Genomic DNA, 14,605 nt, shown 5'->3' with positions numbered 1-14,605 from the left:
GCCCTATGATGGTATCCCCTGAATAGATATGTGGACAGAGTTGGCAACGGGCTTTGTTGCAAGGATAGGTTCCTGGGTTAGTGGTTCTGTTGTGTGGTGTGTGGTTGCTGGTGAGTATTTGCTTCAGATTGGGGGGCTGTCTGTAAGCAAGGACTGGTCTGTCTCCCAAGATCTGAGAGAGCGATGGCTCGTCCTTCAGGATAGGTTGTAGATCCTTGATGATGCGTTGGAGGGGTTTTAGTTGGGGGCTGAAGGTGATGGCTAGTGGCGTTCTGTTGTTTTCTTTGTTGGGCCTGTCCTGTAGTAGGTGACTTCTGGGTACTCTTCTGGCTCTGTCAATCTGTTTCTTCACTTCAGCAGGCGGGTACTGTAGTTGTAGGAATGCATGATAGAGATCTTGTAGGTGTTTGTCTCTGTCTGAGGGGTTGGAGCAAATGCGGTTATATCGTAGCGCTTGGCTGTAGACAATGGATCGAGTGGTATGATCTGGATGAAAGCTAGAGGCATGTAGGTAGGAATAGCGGTCAGTAGGTTTCCGATATAGGGTGGTGTTTATGTGACCATCGCTTATTAGCACCGTAGTGTCCAGGAAGTGGATCTCTTGTGTGGACTGGTCCAGGCTGAGGTTGATGGTGGGATGGAAATTGTTGAAATCATGGTGGAATTCCTCAAGAGCTTCTTTTCCATGGGTCCAGATGATGAAGATGTCATCAATGTAGCGCAAGTAGAGTAGGGGCATTAGGGAACGAGAGCTGAGGAAGCGTTGTTCTAAGTCAGCCATAAAAATGTTGGCATACTGTGGGGCCATGCGGGTACCCATCGCAGTGCCGCTGATTTGAAGGTATACATTGTCACCAAATGTGAAATAGTTATGGGTCAGGACAAAGTCACAAAGTTCTGCCACCAGGTTAGCCGTGACAGTATCGGGGATACTGTTCCTGACGGCTTGTAGTCCATCTTTGTGTGGAATGTTGGTGTAGAGGGCTTCTACATCCATAGTGGCTAGGATGGTGTTTTTAGGAAGATCACCAATGGACTGTAGTTTCCTCAGGAAATCGGTGGTGTCTCGAAGATAGCTGGGAGTGCTGGTAACGAAGGGCCTGAGGAGGGAGTCTACATAGCCAGACAATCCTGCTGTCAGGGTGCCAATGCCTGAGATGATGGGGCGTCCAGGATTTCCAGGTTTATGGATCTTGGGTAGCAGATAGAATACCCCAGGTCCTGGCTCCAGGGGTGTGTCTGTGCGGATTTGTTCTTGTGCTTTTTCAGGGAGTTTCTTGAGCAAATGCTGTAGTTTCTTTTGGTAACTCTCAGTGGGATCAGAGGGTAATGGCTTGTAGAAAGTGGTGTTGGAGAGCTGCCTAGTAGCCTCTTGTTCATACTCTGACCTATTCATGATGACGACAGCACCTCCTTTGTCAGCCTTTTTGATTATGATGTCAGAGTTGTTTCTGAGGCTGTGGATGGCACTGTGTTCTGCATGGCTGAGGTTATGGGGTAAGCGATGCTGCTTTTCCACAATTTCAGCTCGTGCACGTCGGCGGAAGCAGTCTATGTAGAAATCCAGGCTGCTGTTTCGACCTTCAGGAGGAGTCCACCTAGAATCCTTCTTTTTGTAGTGTTGGCAGGAAGGTCTCTGTGGGTTAATATGTTGGTCAGAGGTGTGTTGGAAATATTCCTTGAGTCTGAGACGTCGAAAATAGGATTCTAGGTCACCACAGAACTGTATCATGTTCGTGGGGGTGGAGGGGCAAAAGGAGAGGCCCCGAGATAGGACAGATTCTTCCGCTGGGCTAAGAGTATAGTTGGATAGATTAACAATATTGCTGGGTGGGTTACGGGAACCATTGTTGTGGCCCCTTGTGGCATATAGTAGTTTAGATAGCTTAGTGTCCTTTTTCTTTTGTAGAGAATCAAAGTGTGTTTTGTAAATGGCCTCTACACCAACATTCCACACAAAGATGGACTACAAGCCGTCAGGAACAGTATCCCCGATACTGTCACGGCTAACCTGGTGGCAGAACTTTGTGATTTTGTCCTGACCCATAACTATTTCACATTTGGTGACAATGTATACCTTCAAATCAGCGGCACTGCGATGGGTACCCGCATGGCCCCACAGTATGCCAACATTTTTATGGCTGACTTAGAACAACGCTTCCTCAGCTCTCGTTCCCTAATGCCCCTACTCTACTTGCGCTACATTGATGACATCTTCATCATCTGGACCCATGGAAAAGAAGCTCTTGAGGAATTCCACCATGATTTCAACAATTTCCATCCCACCATCAACCTCAGCCTGGACCAGTCCACACAAGAGATCCACTTCCTGGACACTACGGTGCTAATAAGCGATGGTCACATAAACACCACCCTATATCGGAAACCTACTGACCGCTATTCCTACCTACATGCCTCTAGCTTTCATCCAGATCATACCACTCGATCCATTGTCTACAGCCAAGCGCTACGATATAACCGCATTTGCTCCAACCCCTCAGACAGAGACAAACACCTACAAGATCTCTATCATGCATTCCTACAACTACAGTACCCGCCTGCTGAAGTGAAGAAACAGATTGACAGAGCCAGAAGAGTACCCAGAAGTCACCTACTACAGGACAGGCCCAACAAAGAAAACAACAGAACGCCACTAGCCATCACCTTCAGCCCCCAACTAAAACCCCTCCAACGCATCATCAAGGATCTACAACCTATCCTGAAGGACGAGCCATCGCTCTCTCAGATCTTGGGAGACAGACCAGTCCTTGCTTACAGACAGCCCCCCAATCTGAAGCAAATACTCACCAGCAACCACACACCACACAACAGAACCACTAACCCAGGAACCTATCCTTGCAACAAAGCCCGTTGCCAACTCTGTCCACATATCTATTCAGGGGATACCATCATAGGGCCTAATCACATCAGCCACACCATCAGAGGCTCGTTCACCTGTGCATCTACCAATGTGATATATGCCATCATGTGCCAGCAATGCCCCTCTGCCATGTACATTGGCCAAACTGGACAGTCTCTACGTAAAAGAATGAATGGACACAAATCAGACGTCAAGAATTATAACATTCAAAAACCAGTTGGAGAACACTTCAATCTCTCTGGTCACTCGATCACAGACCTAAGAGTGGCTATACTTCAACAAAAAAGCTTCAAAAACAGACTCCAACGAGAGACTGCTGAATTGGAATTAATTTGCAAACTGGATACAATTAACTTAGGCTTGAATAGAGACTGGGAATGGATGAGTCATTACACAAAGTAAAACTATTTCCCCATGGTATTTCTCCCTCCCACCCCACCCCCCACTGTTCCTCTGATATTCTTGTTAACTGCTGGAATTAGCCTACCTGCTTGTCACCATGAAAGGTTTTCCTCCTTCCCCCCCCTGCTGCTGGTGATGGCTCATCTTAAGTGATCACTCTCCTTACAGTGTGTATGATAAACCCATTGTTTCATGTTCTCTGTGTGTGTGTATATAAATCTCTCCTCTGCTTTTTCCACCAAATGCATCCGATGAAGTGAGCTGTAGCTCACGAAAGCTTATGCTCTAATAAATTTGTTAGTCTCTAAGGTGCCACAAGTACTCCTTTTCTTTTTGCGAATACAGACTAACACGGCTGCTACTCTGAAACCTAGGAATTGAATATTAAAGATTTTTTGACAAGCAAACTCTTCTAGAAGTGTAAGGTTTTCTTGTAAAGAAATTGATAAAATTTCTCAAAGGATTGTACTGACATCTCATTAATATGACTTAATTACTTTTACACAGTATACTACAGAAAATTCACTAGTGTTTGAAGAATCAGTAACTATTACACTCCACTTTTGTTTAATAAGAAGTCTGCTTTACAATGCATTGTCCTTATGTTTCATGCCTGTTCACTTCTACATTCATGCACAAAATTCAGAATAATCTGTAGTGGGTCTCCCCAGATATTACTGGGGATTAGTGCCATATTTTGATAGCTGAGGTTTCTGTTCCTCATGTTTGCTTACTACGGATGCTGTCCGGAGAAAAGGATTACTATATTGTAGCAATTTTCTTCACACCGAGCTGATCATTGTTTGGTTTCATTTAACAATGCACCCCTGATAACCAAAAGCTGTTAACCTACCTGTCGCTGCTGGTACTGCTGCTGCTGCTGATTGAATCACTACTTGACGATCTACTTCTAGAGCCGCTGCCGCTAGGGGACCTTGTGGGTCTAGATGCTTGGCTAGCCAGCCTCTGGGGAGACTGGGTCCTAGACTGGGACGAATGTGGTGACCGACTCCTGCTGTGCTGGTAATTCCGTTCTGGCCTTCTGCCTCGTACCTCCCGCGTAATATCATCCCTGTAGATATCCCTGTGTACCACACTGGGCAATGTAAACTGCTCCCGGGCCCTAGATTCATAACGGGGGTCATGAGCATCAAAACGGTTTGGACTTCGACTCCGGGAAGTATAATAGAGCCCATGTTGTAATGTCCGCTCTCGAGGGTCTCTATAGTAATCCTGATCGTAATGTCTTGTCCGATCAAATCCTCCCGTCCCCCGTTCATGGTGTCCATAGGCACTATGTTCATAAGCACGCTCCCTGTTATCTGAAGCCCTGTATTTATAAGGGGGAAAAATATTTAATCAATCAGAGAAGGATAAGCAAAACAAAAAGCAAGTCATGCAAACATTTACTTCAGCACTGACTTTATTTTTGCAACTGATTCTCCACTAAACTGCAATAACCTATTAAGCAAACACTGACACACTTAAACATTTTACTTGACTCCAAAGTTTTATTTATACACAGTAGAGCTGAGCAATCATTTTGCTTTAATCATAAACTGGGCTTTCATAACCAGTGTCCTTCAAAGCAGAATGTATCAATTTTTTTTCCACATTTGCATGTGGAGTTTGAATTTTTTTTTTTTAAAGTAAGCCTTTATATTTTAAGTGAAGCCATTTTTTTCTGCATCCTTCATCTAGTTTTTAAAAATGTTAATGAATTTTAACTTTTTTTTTCCATCTTATGATTATGTTTCTGCAGAAATATCATTATAAATTAGGCTACTGCCATGAAAGCCTCAATGCAAAGCATGACCCGGAAGAAAGAAGCTGCTTTCAAAAGGGGTTATATCTAAGGTCCTACTTCATTTGTGATATTGTGAACATTGCAGATTCAGCAATATTAGGCTTCCACCGCAATTTTGTTTTAAATTCACTTGCTCTGCAGTCCCCAATTTTCCATATATTTTAAGGTTTGCACCACACTTTCTTCTCCCCCACCCCCCGTACATTAAATGATCTTTGAGGATTTTGAGCAGGGCTTTTACCCAGGGTGGGGTGAGCAGGGCAGCCACCCAGACACAAAGTGGGGGGAAGAGAATGGGCAGAAAAATTATGGAAAAAAAACAGTAGGGGGTAGAGCAGCACAGAAGTAAGGTGGGCATTACCATGCCCGCTGCAGGGCTCTGCCCCCTACCAGTTTCCTTCCTCATTTTTACGCGCTCTGCCCTTCTCCCCATACCCCCGGCCACTTGCTCTGCCCTCATTACAGCCCTGTACTTGTCGCAAATTGTCTGGTTATCAAAAAATTCTAGGCATAACATAACAGTTGAGTGTGTATATTGTTCCAGCAAATTTTTCTTAAACTAAATAGGTCTACTATGGCTTTTCCAAATTATTGCTGTTAATAAAGGCCCATTATTACTTTTCCACAATTGTCCATGTCTTGTCCACAAATCAGTCACAATTATTTGAAGATCATTCAGTGATTCAGAAAGGGTCTTGGTTAGCTCCCACAGAGAAACCCAGAAAATTAGGTTTTCTTTAAAACGTTTCCATCCTCATTACAAGGAGTTTTGATATTCTCAAAATTCTATACCTAGAGTCCTGGGTATGTTGCTCCTCTTAAACAAATATTTTGATTGCCAATATCAGAAAAATTAAATGGCTAAATCTCAAGGATAACTAACTACCAAAGAGGATGGAAGTCCCAAAAAGTATTAAAACCTCATATGAAGAGATATAAACATACCCAGAAAAGCTAATTTAACTAAGATTTTCAATTCATGATTGCAGTCAAAGGATTTATATATCCTCCCTATGCCACTGAAACACATTGGTTTAAAGTAGCTAAGGCCCATTCTGTGTTTCAATATTAAAAACATTTTGTACATCATTGGAGGACAATTCTAAGAATGTTAGTGTGGTCTCTCAATTAAGGGTATAGCAAAAATTGAAAGATGAAGTTAACAGAATATTTCAGATAGCTTAGTATTCTACTTTAGTCAGGTACCAGAATGGTACATCTTCAAGACATGTCTACAAAATGACAGATTAAGAACGATAGAGAACACATCAAATGATTGAAAAACGTATTTTCTCAATTATAAATATGTCTATGTTAACTTCAAACTCTAATTATCCATTTTATGTGGAACATTTTAACCTCTCCCCTCTACCTTCTCAGATTCTTTCTGGAGAATCCATTAATTATCAGTTCCCTGGAATTTAATAACCCAACTCACTACATAGTTCCTCCTCTTCTGCCACATCATAGGATTTGTCTTCTGTCAAAAATCATGGAAATATTTCAGTTTTTTCAAACTGGTAGCTAAATTAGAATCTTCCTTGATGAATATCTTCAAAAGTTACCTCAGTAATTTACAAATATGCCCCACGGAAACCCTGGATCCATAATTCCTGCACTATACCCATCCTATGTTTCTTACAATCTGCCTCACCTTAAGGTTGCATACCCGTAAGTGCCTGCCTAGACTGCATTTTTTCCTTCCAACTCTCTTTAAAAAAAGCTAACCACACTAAAAATGTAAAATAAAATTCCAATAACTTCTGTCCTATTTAAAATTTGTTACATATTCTTCTACTTCCGTACCTGTTGCTTGTAACTATGGATTAGAACACTATTTGCAGGCCTAACAAATAAGAGTTTCTCTTTCTTTCCCCCTTTTGAAGGAAACAAGATCAACAATTTTATCAAATGATTGCATTTAGCATCCTATCAAATGTTAGCCGGTGAAAGATAATTTAATGATGTAACAGAAAAAGCAATACTGCTAAAAGGTTACTGTTATAGCTGACACAAAAGAACAAAGTCCTTATCCATTAAAAGGACACAGAAGACAGACAAGAGCTAGCAGAGCTGAACATCTAATGGCTACAGTGCTTTTCTGATTTATCTATTAGTACAAAGAACTACTGGAGTTAGTGGAAAGAGAGGGTTTGACTTGGGTTAGGAGAGGGGCTAATATACACAGGGCAGGGCATACCAACCTTTTCCAAGTGTGGAAACACGACCTATATTCCCAATTAAATCTAGGGAGAGAATTGTGACCATAACTTCCCCAATTTTGGCCCCTCTTATAGGGGTAATCCACCTTCTTAATGGGTAAGGGTGTCAAATGATATTTTAGATGAACCAACAAGAAAAAAAAAATCTGAGTGACAAGATAAAAAAAATCCACAGGAAGCAAGTAGTCCCAAACTGAAACCATAACTCTGAAACCCCCAGACTTCTTTCTTGAGACAGTTGACACTTAGAAATGCATCCATTAATTTTAATTTCCGGCCCTAAGTCTGAATCAAGCAACTGGTAGAAGTACACCCAATGTTTGAGGGAATGCATCATGGCTGGCCAGCCGGTATCCTCTATCCACCTTTGTAACCATCCAGCCCAGTCAATTTTGATTGATGTATCCACAAACTGATAATTAGCACCATGTCCTTAAAACTAAAGTACCTTTAACTGTGCAGTAGCAAATGGCTTTTTAAGATACTAGATAGTAATCCACTCCCCTTGGCTGTACACCATCATATACATCTTGGCTGTAAAGCATCCCATAAATTCAAGGCAGTGGTTCTTATTCCAGTACTTTTAGAATGACTATAATTTCCAAATTTTAGAAATGTCCATCTTTTTTTCTGACAATACCATCAGGAAGAATAATCCCCAAAATCTGGAACTGATGTAGATCCAAAATGGAAACATCAATAGCTGCCTTCCATCTTCTTCATCCAATACATATTTCCATGCCTAAATGTTGTTTGTAGAATCCAAGATGCTGCATCAGTGAAGTCTACTAGAAATTTTTGGTGACAATCCAATTAATATATAAAAACTGTATATAGTAAAAACTGAGGACTATGCATCAAGCTTTCAAATAATCTTATTTTCTAATATTCCGAAGATACTCCATATAGAACTTGTGCTCCAGCAATATAGTTCCATCTGGTAGCAGTGATACATCCAAATAAGGCCTGAATTTTATCCAAAAAAATGTAAATCATTACTTCTAGAAGAATAACTCCAACATCGATGCTGGCCACAGGAAATCTTCATTCTTAAGATCACCTTATTTCAAGAGTAGATATCCAACCAGCTGCAGAAAACATCCTCTATGGATCCACAAGATACCAGCCACTGGGATAGGAATCACTTCCGTTTCCAACCCAAAATAGGAAACATAGATAATTCCCAAACTTTTAAATCCATCTGGGGGCCCTATATACGAGTTTGCGTTTCTCACCATATCAAATACAAAATACCTGCCTAGAGAAACCTTGGAACTTACCCATCAAGTCTCCGCTCATAACGTCCTTCCCGTGCATGAAGTGATGGTGGGGGGCCATAAGTGGGGCCCCCCCCACCTCCTCTGAACCCAGAAACCTCTCTACTACGAGATGCTATGGAAACTGTATCATCCAATCCCCGAGCAGCACTTGGAATGGTTCCTGGTTCATTATAATCCGTCCGTAGGTCTCTATCTCCCATTTTGTTGACAGAGTTGTGTGCCTTCTGTGCACTTTTGATGTCCACAAAATCCACAAAGGCCGCCACTCCACCTTCTGACCCCCTTTTGGGGAGAATTTTGACACTTTCAACACGTCCATATCTGCAAAAAAACAAAGCAAAACAAATATATTAATGCTAACACAAAAGATCATATTAAAAATACTGAAGTGTAAAAAAATACATATTCAAACAATTAAGTCTTCTAAATAGTAAGTAAACTAATTTCAAAATAAGGATGTGTTTGTTTTTTTATCTAGGTGGCTGTTTAAGAGGAAAATTACCATTTATACTTTCAGTAACTATTTTCAGACTTCTTTCCTTTTTGATCAGAGAAGCATTTCTGGTTAGGCTACCAAGAGATCCATCTTAATAGAATATATTCCCAAACAACAACATCCTAAGAAATAAAAAGGCATTTATAGTTACAATGATACTCCTAATTTTTAATCTGATTTGACAATCTCGACATAATTAACCTTACAAAACTGCAAAAATAATTACAAATAAAGTCGTAACACTAAGAAAAAACCTGACACAGCTATTTTACTATTCTGATATAAATTTAGATAATTCGGTGTTAAAACATTGTTAATTCCAATACCGGATTTCTGATCTCAAACTTAATTTACAATAGCTTCTCAGTTTGATTTTAAAAAAGTGTGACCTACAAATTCACCACTGAACTATGCTCCTAGAATTCAACTTTAAACTCCCCACTATGAAACACCACCACACCAGTTACATTCATGAAAGCTTTAAGAAATGTGACATGACCCTGATGTTAAGTAACTGCAACACAGTATAAGTTGTAACCATGGCTTAATAATAGCAAGAATTTAATCAATTACGGATATGAATTCGCCTCCTTGCAAAAAACAAAAACAAAACAAAAAAAAACTACAAGCAACATACTACAATAACTTGTATAAACCAATACAAACAAAACATTTTTAAAAAAGACAGGAAGATGAAGAATATCTTGTGTTAAGTATATTTTTGAAACAGTTTAGAGGCACTATGTATGCCAAGCTCCACATTAAAATTTTAAACAGCCAATTCACTCAGTCAAGACGTTTCTAAAAAGCAGATAATGGCATTTTATTGCATACGTTAATCAGTTACAAAAAATAAAAAAAACAGTTCCAAAATGTAAAATGCAGAATTTGGAAGCTCGACAAACTGGGTTGGAATATGCAAGAGAAAGAATAAGAAATATATATAAATCATAAAGACAAGGATTACAAAAATTAGTATTACTGATTCATGAGGATACAGTAAGTAGTTATAAAATTTGCAATAAAAAAGGTAAAAATTAGATACAGTTAAACCTTAAGCAATATCAAAACTGTTCTCAGCTACTTGCTCCAGGAGGAAAAAGAGGTCACAATCAATAGCAAGCATCTCATGGGTGAAGATTATTTCAGGAGCTATGTTTAACTGTTACATGCATGACTTTCATTAATAGTTTAAATAAAATTGCAAAAGCTACTCCACGAGTGGACTTTCCAATAAAATGCTATCTAAATCTAGATGTAGATTCTATCTTCCTGTTTCATACAGTACCAAACATACATGTAATACATGTAAATAATACATGTAGCTAACTAACTAAAGCATCTTTAAAATTAAGGTTGCTGGTTGACCATAAAAGCTTTGGGCAGCACTGTGAATGAAAAGCAGTATGGAGGAGACAGAACTTAGGGTATGTCTACACTGCCCACATTACAGCACTGCCACAGCAGCGCCAGCACCGTGAGAAGGGCAGTATAGTTACGCTTTATCACCGGGGGAGAGCTCGCCCAGCGATTTAAAAAAAACAAACAAACAAACAAAAAAAAACCAAACAAAAAAACCAACCACCACACACCCCAAAAGAGTGGTGGTAGTGTCTATACTGGCGCTTTTCAGAACTAAAACTTTTGTCCACTCGAGGGGGTGTTTTTTCACACCGCTGAACGACGAAAGTTTTAGCGCTGAAATTGGCAGTGTAGACAGCCTAAGTGTGAAAATAGAGCTTACAGCATCTGGCACTTTAAAACAGATACAGGTACTGCCATTTGCCTTAAATTAAAGGGAAAGTAACAGTCTGTACCTTGCAAAAAGAAAAGGAGTACTTGTGGCACCTTAGAGACTAACAAATTTATTTGAGCATAAGCTTTCGTGAGCTACAGCTCACTTCATTGGATGCTGTAGCTCACGAAAGCTTATGCTCAAATAAATGTTAGTCTCTAAGGTGCCACAAGTACTCCTTTTCTTTTTGCGAATACAGACTAACACGGCTGCTACTCTGAAACCAGTCTGTACCTTGATGTTCACCCCTTTTACAAGACTATGATAAGTTTTGTACAAAGTATGCCTTGTGAGGTATCATTTGAAAACTCAATTTGCCATACACATTTTACCAGAATAATAATGATCTGCAACACTATATGTAAAATTATAAAATTCTACTTTATGACATTACTGAGACATTGCCCAAGTTTAGAAAAGCAGCCACAAACCAGTTCCTCAGGAGACAAAAGGCAAACTGATGCCTCAGCAAGTGGTCAACAAAATCCAAGGAATCACCACCTGGTTTAGTGGTCATTCTTTGGCAGTAAAAAGGGTGAGCAAGAAATTTACACCTTGGCAAACAAACAGCTGGAGGTTCCTATCCCCACAATCTGTCGTCTCCTGAACCCTCACTGAAGAGGATTCTCAAAGAAGAATAAATTCTCAAAGTACAAGAATGAAGGTCAGACCTCAAGTTATGTCTCTGCTTCTCTATCTACCCACATGACAACAAGATTTGAAGAACAAAGGTGGCAGCACTGAATTGGGAGAAGAGGTCCTGACCGAAAGGAGTCCAGCCAGTAAGACTGCTAAAACATGTCGTGACAGACCTTTGCTTTGAATTCACTTACCTTGTTAAGTTAGATATTAGTCGAGTTTTATTTTTCATTTTCTTTTACAAATTCTGACTTTTATACCTCATTACTTGTAATCACTTAAAAATCTAACTTGTTTTATTTAAACCAGTGTGCTTGAAGTGCTTGGGAAACTCCATTTGAGATAACAGGATTTGTGCACATCATTTTCTATTAATAAAATGACAGACTTTATACGCGCTTGTGTTGTACTACCCAGCCCTCTCCTGGCCAAGACACACATTTCTTGGGGAAAGTCTAGGACTGGGAATTTGCTGGTGTTGCTCTGCAGTGTAATTCAAGAGTGGCTAGCCACAGGACTCACACAGCATAGCTGGGAGTAATTTACATGCTAGATATTGTCTGAGCAGATCAGGAATGGTTGCTCTCACAGCATAAAATGAACCCTCGGTCTGAGAACTGACGGGAAACAGCTGTTCAACAGTCCAGATTGCACCCTGGGGGTATCACAGATATGAATATTACAATTTAAAAGCACTTTACAAAAACCCTCAGAAGATTATACCAAGATCACTAGAAACATTGCACTGGAATAAATTCTCAAAAACCCACAATTTTCACTCCGAGTTTTTCTGCATTTACAGAATATTCAAAAAAAAGAAAAGGAGTACTTGTGGCACCTTAGAAACTAACAAATTTATTTGAACATAAGCTTTCATGAGCTACAGCTCGCTGCTGGTGATGGCTTATCTTAAGTGATCACTCTCCTTACAGTGTGTGTGAGATAAACCCATTGTTTCATGTTTTCTGTGTGTGTATATAAATCTCTCCTCTGTTTTTTCCACCAAATGCATCCGATGAAGTGAGCTGTAGCTCACGAAAGCTTATGCTCTAATAAATTTGTTAGTCTCTAAGGTGCCACAAGTACTGCTTTTCTTTTTGTTTCAATTTTGTTTTCCTTTGAGTCTCTATGAATTCAGCGTGTAGTACTTAGTGTATTGATTTGCATTTTATTTTGTCAACATTCACAAATCCAAATTGACAGCGTTTTTCCATACTTTGTTTTCAGCAACAACTGAATCATGAACTCCTCACAAAAAATATAATCCCAATGACCTTTGTGAGTACAATTATATATAGCCTAGCTAACAATGAAGCAGTGTCATCTGTCAGTTACATTTCACAGAAGGGCTCTTAAAATACTTGTTTCCACTTACTATCCTGACAAATTTCAGAGTAGCAGCCGTGTTAGTCTGTATTCGCAAAAAGAAAAGGAGTACTTGTGGCACCTTAGAGACTAACAAGTTTATTTGAGCATAAGCTTTCGTGAGCTACAGCTCACTTCATCGGATGCAGATCCTGACAAACTTTTTATTTTCCCATTTTGCTAGTTAGGGCACTTCCAAGTTTATAAAAATTTATGTAAAAAAATCCAGGAGCTGCCTGTACTCACCATAGGTTAAACTGAGATCTACCAAATGTTCATCTATGCTTTTATTTAAGTTATGGGAGAACAAGAAGTGCAGTACCTGCCATATATCAACAGAATTTGATCCTCATGCACCAAAGCAAGCAAAGAGCAATACTATGTCTTTAATACCTAAATCCCATATTATCTATTAGCAAGTTTTATATTAAAAATGGCATGCTCGCACAACAATTTGCTTGACAAATGGTTTTAATTCTTGTGTAAAAACTACTTTGAGTGTTGTGAAATGCAGACCATAATTTTATTTATTTCAAACAAAAAAACACTTTGTTCAATCTTTTGTATTTTAGATTACATATTTACAGGAGATATAGTGCAATACTTTTAAATAGTCTGATAATACAACGGATAATGGCTGAATGCCTGAAATCGTTTTTCTTAAAATGTTAGAGGAACAGAACCTCACTGCACAAAAACCCATGGATTTTCCCAGTGGGCTGTTTAGGCAGGAAAAAGCATGAGCGATTTAAATTACTCTGGTATCCTACTTCTATGGCAACAATAGTCCTAAATAATCCAACTTTAATTGAGATGATTCATTTTAATCTCTCCACCATCTAGACGCTAAAATGTATGTGCATCTTGAGTTTGATGCACTATAGCCTTGACGTACAATGGGGATGATCTGTGATAATCGCCTTTCTTGGAGGGAGGGGGCGGTGGACAAGCAAGCAAGGCGAGAGGAAAAAGAGAGTGCACTAAGCATCCAAAGCCAGTTGCTGACATAGGAAGATTTGCATTTTCCTTGCCCCAAAGCGGTCTATGCCCTTTGATTACACATTCTATAGTACCCCATCGTGAAGATCAATCTGTCTAGTGATCCGACCCAGCCCCACCCATTGGCTGCTCTCCGGGCTGTTCCTGTTTTTGCAGTTGCTGAAAGAAGGGAAACTGCATTGCTCCATGCTATTTGATCCTAAAGGGAGAGGAGGGGAGATCTGCAATGCTGCATCCATCACAAGGCAGGTTACTGCAGCAGAACAATACAATACAAGAAAATGATACTTTCTAGAGGATTGGGGGAGGAGAAGCAGCACTAAGGATACATTTCAATATTGTGGTCGCAAGTTAATGCAAGATGGCGGGAGATACACTGCAAAGAGCAGCAGCAGAGCAAACAGGGACTTCGTGTGGTGCAACCTTTGTCCACAATCGGAAGGGCTGGGAAGAGGGGACAAGAGGACAACAAAAGCCATCACGACCTTCGGTAACGTTGACAGAGGGGCTCCTCTGAAACCTTCAGGTCGTGTATTTCTATCTATGCGTCAGTCCTTTCCAATAAGTCTGTTTCACAATCACAGACAGAGATCTGAAAACAAAGAAGATCGTTTGCTGTGCTCTAAACTCTACCAACCCTAAAGAAAACAAGGCTTTTTAATGCCTCTTCCCATGTCTACCTCATGCTGATTAATCATTAACTACCAACGTGTCGACAG

General features: G+C 40.1%; 1 protein-coding gene across 9 annotated transcripts in view; it reads right to left on the bottom strand.

Moving 5' to 3' along the window:
* SPEN (spen family transcriptional repressor) overlaps window positions 1–14,605 on the bottom strand; it is a 113,165-nt gene that overhangs the window by 74,143 nt on the left and 24,417 nt on the right. For 6 of the 9 annotated variants that reach the window (XR_006276285.1, XM_043499765.1, XM_038377218.2 and 3 more), the window contains exons 2-3: window positions 8,593–8,913; window positions 4,137–4,613 (exon numbers count right to left, since the gene is read on the bottom strand). Coding sequence is in view for 8 of the 9 variants with exons in the window: in XM_043499765.1 (XP_043355700.1) it covers window positions 4,137–4,613; window positions 8,593–8,913 (798 nt within the window). In the remaining variant the exon portion in view is untranslated. The other 3 variants (XM_038377222.2, XM_038377221.2, XM_043499766.1) reach the window with 3 other exon arrangements.

Source organism: Dermochelys coriacea, chromosome 18, assembly GCF_009764565.3.
Source record: "Dermochelys coriacea isolate rDerCor1 chromosome 18, rDerCor1.pri.v4, whole genome shotgun sequence".
In the NCBI taxonomy this organism is placed as follows: domain Eukaryota; kingdom Metazoa; phylum Chordata; order Testudines; family Dermochelyidae; genus Dermochelys; species Dermochelys coriacea.
This window is presented reverse-complemented; position numbering and strand designations above follow the sequence as displayed.